This window comes from Hemitrygon akajei, chromosome 8 (assembly GCF_048418815.1).
Source record: "Hemitrygon akajei chromosome 8, sHemAka1.3, whole genome shotgun sequence".
In the NCBI taxonomy this organism is placed as follows: Eukaryota; Metazoa; Chordata; class Chondrichthyes; order Myliobatiformes; family Dasyatidae; genus Hemitrygon; species Hemitrygon akajei.
This window is the reverse complement of record NC_133131.1, coordinates 155,559,029-155,578,236: the sequence shown is the minus strand read 5'-3', so window position 1 is coordinate 155,578,236 and position 19,208 is coordinate 155,559,029. Positions and strand designations below refer to the sequence as shown.

The 19,208-nt window shown below is 39.5% G+C and overlaps 2 protein-coding genes across 3 annotated transcripts in view; one reads left to right on the top strand and one right to left on the bottom strand.

Annotated features, from left to right (window-relative positions):
- rnf32 (ring finger protein 32) overlaps nt 1-8,817 on the top strand; it is a 72,339-nt gene extending 63,522 nt beyond the window's left edge. The window contains exon 9 of the mRNA XM_073054884.1: nt 8,480-8,817. Within this exon, the coding sequence (XP_072910985.1) occupies nt 8,480-8,740 (261 nt within the window). The 3' untranslated portion in view covers nt 8,741-8,817. The remainder of the gene's footprint in view (nt 1-8,479) is intronic.
- A 3,460-nt stretch (nt 8,818-12,277) lies between these two features.
- lmbr1 (limb development membrane protein 1) overlaps nt 12,278-19,208 on the bottom strand; it is a 216,854-nt gene continuing 209,923 nt past the window's right edge. For both annotated transcript variants that reach the window (XM_073054882.1, XM_073054883.1), the window contains one exon: nt 12,278-17,705. In XM_073054882.1, the coding sequence (XP_072910983.1) occupies nt 17,620-17,705 (86 nt within the window). In that variant the 3' untranslated portion in view covers nt 12,278-17,619. The remainder of the gene's footprint in view (nt 17,706-19,208) is intronic.

Here is a 19,208-nt window from a genome sequence, read left to right as displayed (position 1 = left end):
CGCCACAATAAGTCATTGGCAGACGCAATCTCAATGGCTCTCCACACGGCTTTAAACCACCTGGACAACACAAACACCTACGTCAGGATGCTGTTCATCGACCATAGCTCAGCATTTAATACCATCATTCCCACAATCCTGATTGAGAAGTTGCAGAATCTGGGCCTCTGTACCTCCCTCTGCAATTGGATCCTCGACTTCCTAACCGGAAGACCACAATCTGTGCAGATTGGTGATAATATATCCTACTCACTGACGATCAAGACCGGTGTACCTCAAAGGTGTGTGTTTAGCCCACTGCTCTACTCTCTAAATACACATGATGTGTGCCGAGGCATAGCTCAAATACTATCTATAAATTTGCTGACGATACAACCATAGTTGGTAGAATCTCGGGTGGTAACGAGAGGGTGTACAGGAGTGAGATATGCCGACTAATTGAGCGGTGCCGCAGCAACAACCTGGCACTCAACATCAGTAAGACGAAAGAACTGATTGTGGTCTTCAGGAAGGGTAGACGAAGGAACACATACCAATCCTCATAGAGGGATCAGAAGTGGAGAGTGAGCAGTTTCAAGTTCCTGAGTGTCAAGATCTCTGAGGATCTAACCTGGTCCCAACATATTGGTGTAGTTATAAAGAAGACAACAGCTATACTTTATTAGGCATTTGAAGAGATTTGACATGTCAACAAATACACTCAAAAACTTCTATAGTTGTACCGTGGAGAACATTCTGACAGGCTGCATCATTGTCTGGTATGGAGGGGCTACTGCACAGGATGGAGAGAAGCTGCAGAAGGTTGTAAATCTAGTCAACTCCATCTTGGGCACTAGCCTACAAAGTACCCAGGACATCTCTAGGGAGCGGTGTCTCAGAAAGGCAGCATCCATTATTAAGGCCCTCCAGCGCACAGGGCATGCCCTTTTCTCACTGTTACCATCAGGTAGGAGATACAGAAGCCTGAAGGCACACACTCAGCGATTCAGGAACAGCTTCTTCCCCTCTGCCATCCGATTCCTAAATCGACATTGAATCTTTGGACACTACTTCACTTTTTTAAAAAAAATATACAGTATTTCTGTTTTTGAACATGTTTTAATCTATTCAATATAGATAATTGATTTACTTGTTTAATTTATTTTAATTGATTTACATTATTTATTTTATTTATTATTATTATTTTCTCTGCTTGATTATGTATTGCATTGAACTGCTACCGCTAAGTTAATAAATTTCACGTCATATGCGGGTGATAAGAAACCTGATTCTGATTCTGAGTGTGAAGGGGATAGGGAGAGGGGAATCATGGTTGGGAAGAGGGGAAAGAAGGGAGGGATCAGGAAGCACCAGAGAAACATTCTGTAATGATTAATAAGCCAATTATTCGGAATCAAATGACCTTCCCCTCTTCCAGCTTCTTCCCCTCTGCCATCCGATTTCTAAATGGACATTGAACCCATGAACACTGTTAATTTTTTATTTCTGTTTTTTTGCACTACTTATTTTAACTTAACCTTTTAAAAGACATATACAGTCGGCCCTCCTTATCTGCGAGGGATTGGTTCCGGGACCCCTTGCGGATACCAAAATTTGTGGATGCTCAAGTCCCTTATTCAACCTGTCGCAGTGCGGTGGACCTTAGGGCCCAGTGGAACCCAAGACCTTATTTAACCTTTCTCAGTGCAGTAGACATTAGGACCCAGCAGCAGAGACCTGAATCCGCAGTGTTTCTGTTCACGAAAATAATCACGATAACGATTGAAAATAAAGTGGAAATAATAAAGCGATCAGAAAGAGGTGAAATGCCATCGGGTCATTGGAAAAGCGTTAGGCTACATTGGTCAACGATCGGAACAATTTAAAAGTATAAAGTGAGAAAGGCTGTGCCCCGATGAAAGCTGCAATTATTACTAAGCAATGCAGTGGTTTAATTATTGGGTTTTGGGTTTTTGATCCTCCACATCAACCCGGCACAGTGGAGAACGCCCTCGATAGCGATCTGTCACTAGATCGAACTCGGGAACTTACCAAGCCCGGCGCTGAAACATACATTCTTAAGTGTTTTATATGCATAGAGAGGTAAAATATATACTATATACAAATGCAAACGTTCGACTAACTGACACTAAATCATACTGGATGTATCTGTTTCGACTTACTTAGTAAGAGAACTTCCGAATTTTTTCGATCCTGATACACGAAAACCCATGCACATCCTCCCATACACTTTAAATCATCTCTAGATTACTTATAATACCTAATACAATGTAAATGCTATGTAAAATAGTTGTTATACTGCATCATTTAGGGAGTAATGACAAGAAAAAAAGTCTCTACATGCTCGAACAACAAGTGCTGGAAGAGCACTTCCGGGTTTTCGCGATCCGCGGTTGGTTGAATTCGCGGATAAGGAGGGCTGACTATATATACTTAATGTAACCCGGTTCTTTTGTTCTCTATATTTATTTATCATGTATTTATTTAGAAAGAAGGCATGGGATCCAGGGAAGTTTGGCCAGGTGGATTCAGAATTGGCTAGCCTACAGAAAGCAGAGGGTTATGGTGGAGGGAGTACATTCAGATTGGAGGGTTGTGACTAGTGGTGTCCCAGAAGCATCAGTTCTGGGACCTCTACTTTTCGTGATTTTTATTAACAACCTAGATGTGGGGGTAGAAGGGTGGGTTGGCAAGTTTGCAGACGACACAAAGGTTGGTGGTGTTGTGGATACTGTAGAGGATTGTCGAAGATTGCAGAGAGACATTGATAGGATGCAGAAGTGGGCTGAGAAGTGGCAGATGGCGTTTAACCCGGAGAAGTGTGAGGTGGTACAATTTGGAAGGACAAACTCCAAAGCACAGTACAAAGTAAATGGCAGGATACTTGGGAGTGTGGAGGAGCAGAGGGATCTGGGGGTACATGTCCACAGATCCCTGAAAGTTGCCTCACAGGTAGATAGGGTAGTTAAGAAAGCTTATGGGGCATTAGCTTTCATAACTCGAGGGATAGAGTTTAAGAGTCGTGGGGTAATGATGCAGCTCTATAAAACTCTGGTTAGGCCACACTTAGAGTACTGTGTCCAGTTCTGGTCACCTCACTATAGGAAGGATGTGGAAGCATTGGAAAGGGTACAAAGGAGATTTACCAGGATGCTGATTGGTTTAGAGAGTATGCATTATGATCAGAGATTAAGGGAGCTAGGGCTTTACTCTTTGGAGAGAAGGAGGATGAGAGGAGACATGATGGAGGTATACAAGATATTAAGAGGAATAGGTAGAGTGGACAGCCAGTGCCTTTTCCCCAGGGCAACACTGCTCAGTACAAGAGGACATGGCTTTAAAGTAAGGGGAGGGAAGTTCAAGGGGGATATTGGAGGAAGATTTTTCACTCAGAGAGTGGTTGGTGCATGGAATGCATTGCCTGAGTCAGTGGTGGAGGCAGATACACTAGTGAAATTTAAGAGACTACAAGACAGGTATATGGAGGAATTTAAGGTGGGGGGTTATATGGGAGGCAGGGTTTAAGGGTTGGCTCAACATTGTGGGCCGAAGGGCCTGTACTTTGCTGTACTATTCTTTATTCTGTGTTCTATTGCAATGTAATGCTGCCATAAAGCTAACAAATTTCACAACATATGCCGGTGATATTAAACCTGATTCTAATTGTGATTCTGACTTTGCCTGGTGTCTCACAGCTGAGTGCATCTGCATCGGTGCCATCCCCAACCCTTGGCACTCCTTCTCTGCCACCTGTCTCACCCCCTCCTGCAGCACTCCACTCGCCATTCCCAAATTCCTTTCCTCCCACTGGATTTAAAAACTCACACTCCACTCAACATTGACAAAAAACAATACTGTACAAAACACTTAGACACCCTAGCTATAAAACATAGAAATAGATAGATAGATAGATAGATACTTTATTCATCCCCATGGGGAAATTCAACTTTTTTCCAATGTCCCATACACTTGTTGTAGCAAAACTAATTACATACAATACTTAACTCAGTAAAGAATATGATATGCATCTAAATCACTATCTCAAAAAGCATTAATAATAGCTTTTAAAAAGTTCTTAAGTCCTGGCGGTAGAATTGTAAAGCCTAATGGCATTGGGGAGTATTGACCTCTTCATCCTGTCTGAGGAGCATGTAGAAAATAGGTGCAGGAGTAGGCCATTTGGCCCTTTGAGCCTGCACCGCCATTCAGTATGATCATGGCTGATCATCCAACTCAGAACCCTGTACCTGCTTTCTCTCCATACCCCCTGATCCCTTTAGCCACAAGGGCTCTATCTAACTCCCTCTTAAATATAGCCAGTGAACTGGCCTCAACTGTTTCCTGTGGCAGAGAATTCCACAGATTCACCACTCTCTGTGTGAAGAAGTTTTTCCTCATCTCGGTCCTAAAAGGCTTCCCCTTTATCCTTAAACTGTGACCCCTCGTTCTGGACTTCCCCAACATCGGAAACAATCTTCCTGCATCTAGCCTGTCCAATCCCTTTAGAATTTTATACGTTTCAATAAGATCCCCCCTCAATCTTCTAAATTCCAGTGAGTATAAGCCTAGTCGATCCAGTCTTTCTGCATATGAAAGTCCTGCCATCTCAGGAATCAATCTGGTGAGCCTTCTCTGTACTCCCTCTATGGCAAGAATGTCTTTCCTCAGATTAGGGGACCAAAACTGCACACAATATTCTAGGTGCGGTCTCACCAAGGCCTTGTACAACTGCAGTAGAACCCTTCTGCTCCTGTACTCAAATCCTTTTGCTATGAATGCCAACATACCATTTGCCTTTTTCACCACCTGCTGTACCTGCATGCCCACCTTCAATGACTGGTGTACAATGACACCCAGGTCTCGTTGCATCTCCCCTTTTCCTAATCGGCCACCATTCAGATAATAATCTGTTTTCCTGTTCTTGCAACCAAAGTGGATAACCTCACATTTATCCACATTAAATTGCATCTGCCATGAATTTGCCCACTCACCTAACCTATCCAAGTCACCCTGCATCCTCTTAGCATCCTCCTCACAGCTAACATCTCCGCCCAGCTTTGTGTCATCCGCAAACTTGGAGATGCTGCATTTAATTCCCTCGTCTAAATCATTAATATATATTGTAAACAACTGGGGTCCCAGCACCGAGCCTTGCGGTACCCCACTAGTCACTGCCTGCCATTCTGAAAAGGTCCCGTTTACTCCCACTCTTTGCTTCCTGTCTGCCAACCAATTCTCTATCCACATCAATACCATACCCCCAATACCGTGTGCTTTAAGTTTGCTCACTAATCTCCTGTATGGGACCTTGTCAAAAGCCTTTTGAAAATCCAGATATGCCACATCCTCTGGCTCTCCCCTATCCACTCTACTAGTTACATCTTCAAAAAATTCTGTAAGATTCATCAGACATGATTTTCCTTTCACAAATCCATGCTGACTTTGTCCGATGATTTCACCTCTTTCCAAATGTGCTGTTATCACATCTTTGATAAACGACTCTAGCATCTTCTCCACCACCGATGTAAGACTAACCAGTCTATAATTCCCCGGTTTCTCTCTCCCTCCTTTTTTAAAAAGTGGGGTTACGTTAGCCACCCTCCAATCCTCAGGAATTAATCCAGAATCTAAGGAGTTTTGAAAAATTATCACTAATGCATCCACTATTTCTTGGGCTACTTCCTTAAGCACTCTGGGATGCAGACCATCTGGTCCTGGGGATTTATCTGCCTTTAATCCCTTCAATTTACCTAACACCACTTCCCTACTAACATGCATTTCTCTCAGTTCCTCCATCTCACTAGACCCTCGGTCCCTTACTATTTCCGGAAGATTATTTATGTCCTCCTTAGTGAAGACACAACCAAAGTAGTTATTCAATTGGTCTGCCATGTCTTTGTTCCCTATGATCAATTCACCTGTTTCTGACTGTAAAGGACCTACATTTGTCTTGACCAATCTTTTTTTTTTCACGTATCTATAAAAGCTTTTACAGTCAGTTTTTATGTTCCCTGCCAGCTTTCTCTCAATCTTTTTTCCCTTTCCTACTTAAGCCCTTTGTCCTCCTCTACTGATCCCTGAATTTCTCCCAGTCCTCAGGTGTGCCGCTTTTTTTGGCTAATTTATATGTTTCTTCTTTGGACTTGATACTATCCCTAATTTCCCTTGTCAGCCATGGGTGCACTACCTTCCCTGGTTTATCCTTTTGCCAAACTGAGATGAACAATTGTTGTAGTTCATCCATGCGATCTTTAAATGCTTGCCATTGCATATCCACCGTCAACCCTTTAAATATCATTTACCATTCTATCTTAGTTAATTCACGTCTCATACCTTCAAAGTTACCCTTCTTTAAGTTCAGAACCTTTGTTTCTGAATTAACTCTGTCACTCTCCATCTTAATGAAGAATTCCACCATATTATGGTAACTCTTACCCATGGGGCCTCGCACGACAAGATTGCTAACTAACCCTTCCTCATCGCTCAATACCCAATCTAGAATGGCCTGCTCTCTAGTTGGTTCCTCAACATGTTGGTTCAGAAAACCATCCCGCATACATTCCAAGAAATCCTCTTCCTCAGCACCCTTACCAATTTGGTTCACCCAATCTATATGTAGATTGAAGTCACCCATTATAGCTACTGTTCCTTTATTGCACGCATTTCTAATTTCCTGTTTAATGCCATCCCCAACCTCACTACTACTGTTAGGTGGCCTGTACACAACTCCCATCAGCGTTTTCTGCCCCTTAGTGTTATGCAGCTCTATCCATATCGATTCCACATCCTCCAGGCTAATGTCCTTCCTTTCTATTGCGTTAATCTCCTCTCTAACCAGCAATGCTACCCCACCTCCTTCTCTTTCCTGTTTATCCCTACTGAATATTGAATATCCCTGGATGTTGAGCTCCCATCCTTGGTCACCCTGGAGCCATGTCTCTGTGATCCCAACTGTATCATATTCATTAATAACTATCTGCACATTCAGTTCATCCACCTTGTTACGAATGCTCCTCGCATTGACACACAAAGCCTTCAGGCTTATTTTTACAACACTCTTAGCCCTTATACAATTATGTTGAAAAGTGGCTCTTTTTGCTTTTTGCCCTGGATTTGCCTGCCTGCCACTTTTACTTTTCACCTTACTACTTTTTGCTTCTACCCTCATTTTACACCCCCCTGTGTCTCTGCACTTGTTCCCATCCCCCTGCCACATTAGTTTAAAGCCTCCTGAACAGCAGTAGCAAACGCTCCCCCTAGGACATTGGTTCCAGTCCATTCCAGGTGCAGACCGTCCTGTTTATACCGGTCCCACCTCCCCCAGAATTGGTTCCAATGCCCCAGAAATTTGAATCCCTCCCACTTGCACCATTTTTCAAGCCACGTATTCATCTGAAATATCCTCCTATTTCTACTCTGACTAGCACGTGGCACTGGTAGTAATCCAGAGATTATTACCTTTGTGGTCATACTTTTTAATTTATCTCCTAACTCCCTAAATTCACCTTGTAGGACCTTTTTTTACCTATATCGTTGGTACCTATGTGCGCCACGACCAGTGGCTGTTCACCCTCCCATTCCAGAATGTCCTTAAGCCGCTCAGAGACATCCTTGACCCTTGCACCAGGGAGGCAACATACCATCCTGGAGTCTCGTTTGAGGCCGCAGAAACGCCTATCTATTCCCCTTACAATCGAATCCCCTATCACTATAGCTCTCCTGCTCCTTTTCCTTCCCTCCTGTGCCGCAGAGCCACCCATGGTGCAATGAACTCGGCTGCTGCTGCCTTCCCCTGATGAGACATCTCCCCCAACAGTATCCAAAACAGTATATCTGTTTAGGAGGGAGATGACCTCAGGGGACTCCTGCACTACCTGCTTACTGCCACGCTATCTAGTGGCCACCCCTTCCCTTTCTGCCTGTGTAGCCTTTACCTGCGGTGTGGCCAACTCACTGAACGTGCTATTCACGACTTTCTCAGCATCGTGGATGCTTCAGTATGAATCCAATTGCAGCTCCAGACGTATGTTCCTAAGACTCGTGCACGGTACTATATGAAATTTGTTTTGTGACTGCAGTACAGTGCAAGACAAAGGTCAAATTATAAGAATATGGCAATGATATGGCTACAATCAAAAAGTAATGTTCCACTATTTAGCAGTGGATAGTGATATTTGAAATGGCCCTGCTCAATGTCAAGAAGCCTTGTTTAGAAAATGTATTGTCTTCTTAAAAAGCATCGACCATTGTGGAAATCCTGGTACATTAAATACAGCAATTACACTGAAAATTTTGTTTTTGTTTAAAAGGGACCAATACCTCTACCAAAGTAGTAGACTGAATAGTTTGATATTTAGTGAATTTTAAAAATAAAAATTCCGTTTATATCTTTGTTGAGTATATTCAGTATTGTGTAGCCATTATAGTAAACTTACATTTGTTGTTTTGTCAAATGTGTTTTTTTTAAACCTATTTTCAGGCAATCCAGAGAGAAACATTTGATTGTCCAATTTGTATCACCCCATTGGATCACTTAAGCAACATATTGTACCAAGCTGAAGGACCTGGCAGAGGAGAGAAAAGTGGTTCACTTGTGCGTCAAACAGTGCTACTGTCTTGCTCACACACCTTTCATTACGCTTGCCTGCAGGCCTTTGAGGACTTTTCAGAGGGAGAAAACCACATTTGCCCATTATGTAGATCAACCTATGAAAAGAAGATTTTGAGTAACAAGCTATAAATCTCTACTCTGTCCAAAAAAAGGGAATTTTCATCCCTGTTCATTTGAGTTCTCAATAAACTTGATGTGTCAAATCATTTTTGAGAAGATTCCTATTCCTCGTGGATCTCTCTCCTAAAACTAAACTTTATAAAGATAATAGAAGTATAAATGCTTTGACAATTTAGGGAATAGATCATCTTTTATCATAATGAACTCCACATACTATATGTTTCATGTCTTCAACAATTTTTTCCAATTGTTTCATGGTCAGCTTGAAATTCTTGATTTCTGACTGCTTCCCATATTAAATCTGTTTATTCTACTCTGTAATGGTACATAAGCATTCTACCCATAATATGCTGCATCACAGATGATTAACCACTAAAAGCCCACAAGCTGCCTGTTTACACTGAGGCCACTATTCTCATTGGTTGGAATAGTTGGTTGAATGGGCAAATTATGGTCAGTTTGTCAAGAAGCTGCGTTTTTTTAAAAACCAGAGATCTCATCTTTTGACAGCCGAGTCAGATGGGTATGTTTCCTGTGGATGCTGCAGTTATTTGCCACTGAGATCCAAATTTAAAAGATAGACTCGTCACTGCATCAAATCATTCCAGCATTGTGGAAACATACTCTTGTCCCTTTTCACTCCTCAACAATTTAGAATGTTGACCATATTTAATGTGCTTTTTTTATTCCAGAGAATACAAATATTCAATTTTAATTGTTATATTAAAACCCTAAATATTAAAAATGCATAATATTTCATTTCTCTGTCAATAGTAATGCCAGCATCTTTAGCAAGACCTCATAACTACAATGTACCATTCTACTATAATCTTGGTGAATTTATAACCTTTACGCTTCCCTTTACTGGACTGACCAAAACTACTGTGACTTGACTTTACAGATGGATGCCAAACCATTGTCTAGAAATGTGAACCCTTTATTCCTGCAACTATTCCCAATTTATCTAACATATAGCTTAGGGATTAATTTGAAAATGACAATCATTCAGGGCACGTTTCTACATTTTTAAACTCCCTGTCCAAGACAAAGTAGAAATATATTTATACCATTGGTTCAAATTTGGCCAATGCTGGTTGACTGGCTTCTTTCCTCCCAAATGTTTTCTAAAAAAGTTTCATTACACTCCTCACAACAGTAGGGAAACAACTTATCATCTGGGAGCCATAGTCAACATCGACATTATAAATAGACATGTCAGCACGATGCACAACAGTATAATGCTTTATAGCACCAGTGATCAGAGATCACTGGATGTCATTGAGGCTACTTGTTACAAAATGATGCATTTGACAGCATAATCTTACCAAAAGTTCTGCATAGAAGTGCAATTAAAAAGCTTTGTACGATGAATGAGAAGCTTCATTCTTGCGAGAGTTGAACACTTGATGGAATTTGTTGAGCAGTAAATATTTTTCAGCTCAGTGGATATATAACAATTCACTTCAGATTTTAAAAATTCCCCTTAATTGACATGGTCACTCTTCAGTCCAGGACCAATGCTGTATCAGGTCCAACTCTACATCAATACAGTATGACCTTAAATTTCTTCTGTTGAATATCTGAGGAAACGTTTATTGGGACTGGGCTAAGAATTTTATTTTATGCCGTAACAAAATAAGGAATCATTCCAGCTGTTTCTCAAATTGTTTCAGCCTTACAATTTTTTTAAAAAATCCTCAGCTAGTACAAACATTCTAGGCAGATAATACACAAAGGCAAACTATGGCATAAATGAAAGTATTTTGTAATCTGATTCTCAAGCCAAACAGATTTTAAATAAAAGGACAAGTTTTCTTCACAGCCTTGAATGTAGTTACTGTCTGATCTGGATATTTTCACTCTTGGGTAGAACACATTTCAAAGTTCAAAGTAAATTTATTATCAAAGTACATACTGTGTATGTCATCATATAAAGATTTGTTTTCTTGTGGGCATCTTCAGTAAATCTAAAAGCCATAATAAAATCACTGAAAGACTGCACCCAACAGGGTGGACAACCAGTGTGCAAAAGATCACAAGCCATATAGATTCTTCAAAATTGCACTATTTAATATTTAAGATGATGTAATGTTAGAAGCCAAAGTAGACTTTAAGTGAAATAGTGACAGCTGAGCAGGAATTGGAGAGTAGAGCAGCCAGCCAGCAAAATATTCTAATATAGTGTGAAGTTTATAAGGACATGGCTGAGGACTTCGGTAGAGAAAATGGGTGAAAGGGTCAGTAACTTAAGGATATGCAGATTATTTGCTAGGTTACCTTTGTAACTTGCAGGAGATTTGGGAGATTTCTCCTTAGTGGTTTTACCGTAGTTCAAATTTCTGATCTAACGTGTGAGGCACAGAGATTCTTCATTAGCAAGAAAACTCCTGGATTAGAGAGCATATCTTAGGAGGAAATGTTGAGTGAACTGGGGCTTTCCCCTTTGGAAAGGAGGATAAGATACGACTTGATGGAGGTGTGTAAGATTATAAGTGGTACAAATAAAGTGAACATTCAGTGTTTTTTTTCCCCAGAGCAACAATGGACAATACCAGAGGACATCCTTTTAAGGTGACTGGAGGAAGGTTTAGGGGAGATGTCAGAGGTAGATTTATTTATTTTACACAGGGAGTGGTAAATGTTTGGAATGTACTGCCAGGGTCATGTTTGAGGCAGATCCATTAGGGACATTTAAGTAACTCTTAGATAGGCACGTGGGCTGTGTGGATAAGAAGGGTTAGATTGATCAGGCAATGTGTGAGGGAAGGGTTGAATTTGCACAATACTGTCTAGTGCATATATTCATGTTTACATCAACATTGCTAAGGGAGAGAGGGTTGAAAGCTTCAAGTTCCTAATGTAACACCATTAGTAGCCTGTCCTGGTCTAACAATGTAGATACATGGCCAGGAAAGCACACCAGCATCTCTACTTCCACAGGTAGCTAGGGAAATTTGGCATGTCCCCTGTGACCAATTTTTATGAATAAACTACAGATGTATCTATCTGAATGTATTATGTCTTGGTATGATAACTGCTCTGCCAGAGACTGAAAGAAACTGAAGAGTTATAGACGCAACTTGGCACATCACAAAAATCAGCCTGGCCTCCATGGACTTACACTTCTCGCTGCCTCGGTGAAGCAGCCAGCATAATCGAAAGACCCCACCCATTCTGGGCATTCTCTCTTTTCTCCTCTCCACGTGTGGCAGAAGATTAAAAAGCCTGAAAGCACTTACCTCCAGGCTGAAGGACACCTATGTCATGGTTATGACTATTGAACAGTTCCTTTGTACAATAAGATGGCCTCTTCACCTTGTTAAGGCCTTGCACCATATTGTCTTCCTGCACTACAATTTCTCTAACATTTTATTCTGTTATTGTTTTCCCTTGTACTGCTGATGTGATGAAGTATTCTGGGTGGACAGCATGCAAAACAAAGATTTTCACTGTATTTCAGTGCGTGACCATAATAATAACAAAACCACATTACCCACACAACACTGCATTTTGACAGATTGAATAAATATGGAGAAGCACATGACACACAGTTAACTGAATTTATTGTAAACACTGGAGTCACAATGTAAGATTTGATTACAAACTATTTTACAAAATAAACTATAAACATAAGATAGATGCAATGTTGATGTTACATTCTCAGTTGCAACAATGAAACAAGGCTAACATGCAATATGTCAATAACTGGAACACACAGGATCTGTACCCTAGATATCAAAATTATCCTAATGAATTGGCAGCTACTGGCTTGAGTTTCTGCAAGCTACATCTGATTAAATTCTGCACAAGAATCTAGTTTGCATTAGAATAATGTGTAACAAATGTAATTATAAAAAATGTTCTACTGATATGGGCGCTATTGGGAAGCAGCATTTGAGAGATATAGGAACCAGCTACTCGTCAAAATCTTTGGAATGCTGAGCAAAACGACTGTTAAACTGCTTACACTATATGATCATTTCCGGTGTACAGTAGAGGAATCTCGACTTAGCATGAGAAAACAGATGTTTACTCCTTTATGGACAAAAAAGAACAACCAAGTGATGAAAATAGTTCACACGAGTCCGTCATACATAACACAAAAGCTCTGCCATAACACAAAGAATAGATAGGTAAAGCTAACATCTTCAGTAGCCTACTAATATGTTGGAAAATAACAACTGTTGTTTTATTTCCACCATATCCAGCATAGTAACTAATATTAATGGGGTGTCTACACACCTATAACATAATTTTAAGTGCCCAAAAGAAAATTAAATGTTAAATTTTGGTAAAGCCTGAGCTGCTTGGCATTCACAAACTATCACACTATTTGATAATAAGAAAAATTATTGCTTGTTTATGAACAGATCCTTTCTTGACTCTGCCTAATTTTTCATAAAATGTCACCATCTAAACAAAAAATTGTTAAGAAAAATCAGAACCCTTTTCAATACCACTGTAAAATTCCTATTTAAATAACCAAGTAGGTGTTTCTCAAAGCAATTGCATCAACACATTGAATCTAAACAAACATGACTCTTCGCAGTGATGTAATTACAACTTCAGAGTTGGTAATGGAAACAAATACGCAGCTGCCAATTCATCAAACTGCAATCTACCACTGAATATTGTCCACAAGAGGAAACAATCTAAAGTGTTGTTTCACAGCCTAGTTCTCAAAGTTTTCACATTTGAAATGGTTGGATTTATATACACATTTGAAAAAAGGTCACAATATGCTTCCATTTATTTTCCCAGTAATCCAACTATGAATGGAAGTCAGATAAATTCCAAGTCTGCAGACACCGGTACAACTATGGCCTTTATCCAACATTAATTTTACTGGTATCACATAATGGGCTGTTCTAAGTTTACTCAAACAGAACAGAATTATCTGTATTTTGCAGTTCCTTTTAATTGCAATATAACAAGAAAATATTTCTACATGTCAGATCACAGTACATAAGACAATAAAGATGCAATTTACTATAATGAGCTCCATCAATATATGTACACAAAAATTGCTACAAAAATGTGATCAAAAGATAACTCACAAAAACAACTTTGAATTGAGAGTTATGAAGAAAAATCACAGTGTATTTGTCATTAAAGAAACTCTTCATAGGTAAGATGCTGGGATGTTTGTAACTGGTTAACATAACACCACACACGTAGACATTTTTGGTCACTAAATAATTGTACATAAAACAGCTATGAAATCTATTGGACTGATTTTTATTATCATATCAGGACCTTTTGGTTTCAGTAGCAAAGCCAACTAAACATTGGAGATTTGCTAAGGTAAAAAGGTTTGCTAGGGTAAAACTCGTGACTAAAACAAAAGTTATGGTACATTTCCTGACAATCTGTTGCCTTTCCTCTGATCTTGTTCTTACTGCACCAGACTCACAAGTAGCTGTCACCAGGCAAAAACCAAATTAACTCAAATACTGCCTGTCATGATAACTTGTTTTTATTTTCATATTCACAAGTTTGTATTTTCAATGCAGGAGAATTCTGTGCTAGCAACTTTAGACTGTATTTACTTCATCTTGTGCATTCACACCACTGGCTTTTCTAATTCATGCTTGGTGAGAATGATCTCCGTGGATATCCTCTTAAAAAGCAGCCAACTTCCATAAACCAGCAGGGCACTGCTGTCTGACACACTGGTCCAGAATGCAAACACACTGATCAGCTGTCACTTAATTCCTCTTGAGCTGATGATGAAAACCTGATAATAGCTTATATGCCTGCAATAACTTTGTCTATGAGATTATGGTTTTGTAGCATTACCATCCCCTCCCCCACTCCGCCATCCCTACAAATTATCATAGGCCTGCCTGCCAACATAATGCATTCCTCTCACATAGAAAGTGCCTCAAATTCAATGGATTAAACACTGCTTCCTAGCCCTCTCTCAGGAATGTAAAACTTTTCAATGCAAATTAAATTTGAATTCTAGCAACATACAGCATAGCACTCTTAAAAAGTACAGGAAAGCAATATCACACTAACAGTTCTTTCCCATCCCCCCCGGGGCAATCCCACCAAAAACATGCTAGGTCCCTAAAACTGCTTCAGTAAGTGATGGATACAGGTCTGCATTTGCTGATGATGCTAAAAATCCTTGATGACGTCTGATTTCATTATAGCAGTAATCTTTATGCAATTTTATTAGGTTCAGCTAAGGACAACGCCATCAGCCTGTGCATATTTGCATCCAAGTGACTTCATTGGAAACTGGAAGCAGTTCCACAGGCAACTTCTACAAGGAATTATCACCACCAGGTACAGTTAAGGAACAATGAGTGGTAATGAAGTAAAATAGAATTGAGAATATACAATATATTGTACTATCAATACAACAGAAAACAGTACTCAGACCACAAACAATTTAAATGGCAAGAGCAGCATGTGTCAAGGTTCTCATCAACATTTTGAAGATTCACCAACATGTTAGTGATTCAGAGATTTTAAAACTTACAAAAAAAGCCAAAGCAGCATAAAATGGGATTTATTTTGCTCTCCCATTCCAAACTTCCCATTTCATTGAAAAGGCCAAGCTAAATTTCCCACACACCTAAATGTACTCCACAGTCAATCCTTTTCCTATTCTTTTCCTGAAAGCAATGTTCATGTGGACAGATTGTCTGATACTGGTGAAAAGAACCTTCAGTCAGACATTGCTTCAAGTTATTTCCACACCACACATTTAACCTAGAACTACACAAATGGATTTGTCAAAATGGATCACAGTTAATGTAAACAGAACTAGTATTTAACCTTGATGCAAGCAAGGTCTGTGGAACTCACAATGTGATCAGCATCTTCAAATATATTTGAACAACACATCTCATCTTCCTGGAATAATGCTATCGTTATTAGTTTTCAGCCCAGTTTTCCAACAGCAGACTAGGAAAATGAAATTTCTCCCCAACAATCCAAAATCACTTACATTCCAATGACAAATATGAAGCATTTTCCAAAAAATACTTCCTACACCAATCAAATTAATCTGTTTGGGTAACAGTGATAATTACAGCATTAATTTAGTAGTGTTTAGTTTTTCATACAAAAACAACTTAAACAATTCCTTTTTATCTGGAACCTGAAATACTACCACATTGAGAGGCAACTCAAATATTTCACTAAATGGGTATCAACTCAAATAAACAAAGCCATTAAACAGAATGCCAAGTGAAATTACTGAAGAATTGAGAAATCAACTTGTGGTTACATAGCACCTTTCTATATCCTCAGTATATCCTGTTCACTTTACTCTCTCAGTATTTTTAAGAATGGTTACTATTATCATGTAGACAACATCCTATATGCATATTTAGGAGAAAAATACTGAAATAGGTTGTAGACAGGAAGTGAGTTCAGGGATAACTCAATTTACATTGCTGGTATCATCCCAAATTAATCACCGGTATAAAGGATGTTCGGTAAAGGTACAAAATGAGTATATCAGATTTTGAATATTGGCAAACTTGTTCCTCTCTCTCCTTTTCTTCACCCCCATCCCTGCCAAGTGCATAGGTTAATTTGCAAGTGTAATAATATGCAAAACTTTTTTGGGATATCCTTTCACATTTGGATCAGACCACCACAAATCACCATATTGTGTTTACAATTTTCAAAAGAAAATAATGTTAATCGTGGTTTAGAAGGGCTTTATGTAATCCATTTAGTAGTGAGCCAGGAAATGGTTACAGAAAATGCTTTAGGAATGATTTTCAACAAACAACTTGATCTGGGATCCCCAGTAGCCAAACTTGTGGCCATTTAACCTTTTTCAAATACAGAAACCTCAACAAATTCAAGCCTTCCCTTGAAGTTGACTCCAGCATAACTATTTAACAATATCATGCAGTAGGGCATTAAAACTCATTGCACTGTAGATGAATATTCTAAGCTAACCACACAATAAATTATTATTGATATAGGGGAATTATAAAATTAATACTTCAAAACGTTGGATATAAATTCCTAGCTGATCTGTACACCAGAATGGGAAAGCCAGGCAGAATCTTCACAGCAATCAGTTCATTTAACTCCATGGGCCAAGAGGTCTGACAGCACCCACATCTTTTCATCAGAACCAACTGAAACCTGGACCATGTTGGGAAACTGCAAGAGCAGAGGTTTCCAATTGCTAGCATAAAAGAGCATTTACTTAATACCTACAGTAATCCATTTGGAAGTTTTACTTTTTTAAAAAATACAATAGCAGACTGAAAACCAATTTGTTGTAATGCAATAGAAGAGCTTAGGCAACAAACTAAACAGATTTTCTTTCTGCTGACTGTTACTTTCCTGTATTCAACAAAGTACAGTGACTAGAATTATCACAGAGTTCAAGCTGGCTCAACTGGAAAGTCAGATTCTGTTCAAATGCAGTAAATGACAACAGCTCCCCAATGTCAATGCGAGTAACAGCCAGAATTCCAAAGATCTCCAAAATAGCACACTTGCAGTTAAGACATTGCCAGAAGTGGTTCAGGGCTTAGATTAACAAAGATTTCAGGGACAGACTAACCAACTGGCTCTGAAAAGAATCTTTAATCACAGCCAAATGGATCCCAAATTGTACTCTGATGTTTTGTAATGGTTAGTCTGAGTGCTGCATGACACTTCAAGCTAACTTGGCACATATTCAGAATCTGACTGCAAAGCAGGGAGACCTAGACATTTACCTCCTGTGCATTTCCTAGTTTGAACTTTCCCACAGCTGAACCTTTAATTCCTTCTAGCAGCCGAAAATAAATGACCATTAAGACTCAAGATGGTGGAGTGGAACGTCATCCAACTGAATCATTTGCTTCCTCCTCCCTTCTTTACGCACACACAAAGTTGTCTTTAAGTTGCCGTTGGTAATCTCAGAATGATTTTTGATGTCCATTTGCAGAATGCAGGACCTTCTCCGTATCTTTTGTTCTATTTGAAAGATGCAAATTATTCAGACCTAGAGAGAAAAAAGAAAATATAGTATTTAAGATTCATACAGTTTAAGTCAATGATGTACAACCATTATCCCTGTATTCAAGTTCATTGCCAAAGACATTTATGCTTAGTATTTTGGCAAAAAGATTGAAAAAACATTTTGCAAATATTCACACCACATGGAACAAGATATATTTAATAACATCTTCATAATCTAAAAGCCCAATATTGTAGATGCTGAAAATCTGAAATAAGGCTCAGCAGGCCAGGCAGAGGATAGGGATCAAAGAGTTGATATCTCAGTTTGTCAAAATTGGAAAAAGACATTTAAGCAAATGAAGGAAATTACAGAAAAGTTATTAGTTAGCAGTGAGGGAAATCCTAGGCCATGGAATAGCATCAGAAATGATGCAGGATTTCAACCTGAAAAGTCAACAAGTCCTCTTCCTCCCCACAGATTCTGTCTGTCTGCTGTGTTCCTCCAGTAGATTTCTTACTAATCCAGATTCCAGCACTTGCAGTGTGTTGTGTCTACATAAAACTCTGTTTAGGCCATATCTGGAATGGAGTTTGTGCAATTCTGATCCCCACACTATAATAAGGATCTGACCACACTGGAGAGGGTGCAGAGAAGATTTGCCATGTTGCCTGTGATAGAACACTTCGGTTATGAAGAGAGACTGGACAGGCAGAGTTTGTTTTCCTTGGAACAAAGCACACTCTAGAGTTACGTAAAATTATAAATGACACATATAGGATTGACAGTAAGCCACATCCCTACAACAGAGGTGCCCGTGGCTATAGTCTATAGGACAAGTGATTTAAAGGGATCTGAGGGACATCCAGGGGTTGTTGCTTTCTGGAATACATGAAATTCAAAGTAAATTTATTATCAAAGAGGGTTCTCAAAACACCTAGGCAGCAGCTAGACAAGCAGCTGAATTGCCTAGGCATAGTAGGATATAGTCCAAGAGCTAGTAAGTGGAATTAGTATAGATAGCTGGTTGATGATCAGTATAGCCACAGTGGGTTGAAGGGCATTTACTGTACTGCACATTTCCATCAAAGGGTGAAAGTTAGTTGTACAAGTTAAAGGAAGTGGATATGAAGAAACAGAACTGCCCAGAAATTCTCGTCCCTACAAAGGGGCATCAGTGGGGTGGAAAACTATGCACTGTACAATTCCTGATTTGGAGATAAGGAGCAACATTTGGGGTTGGTGGAAGATTTGGTGCAACACAACAAAGTGTTGAGTAAGCCTCAAGGGTTTACTTATCGGATAAATAATGAACCAGAATACCTAGCAGTTAAGACAAGACTGTCCCAACAGTCCCAAATGGTCAAGTCTCCCTCCACTGCTTTCGACTGACTGACTTGGAAATCATGCCTGAAATACGTTGATGAATCATACCAGTCAAAATTCCAGGAGGATGCAAATGATGATTGCCAATTACATTTCGAGGCAACAGGAGCAGCACAAGTTTTATTTATTTATTTAAATATACAGCGAAGAATAGCTCTTTCT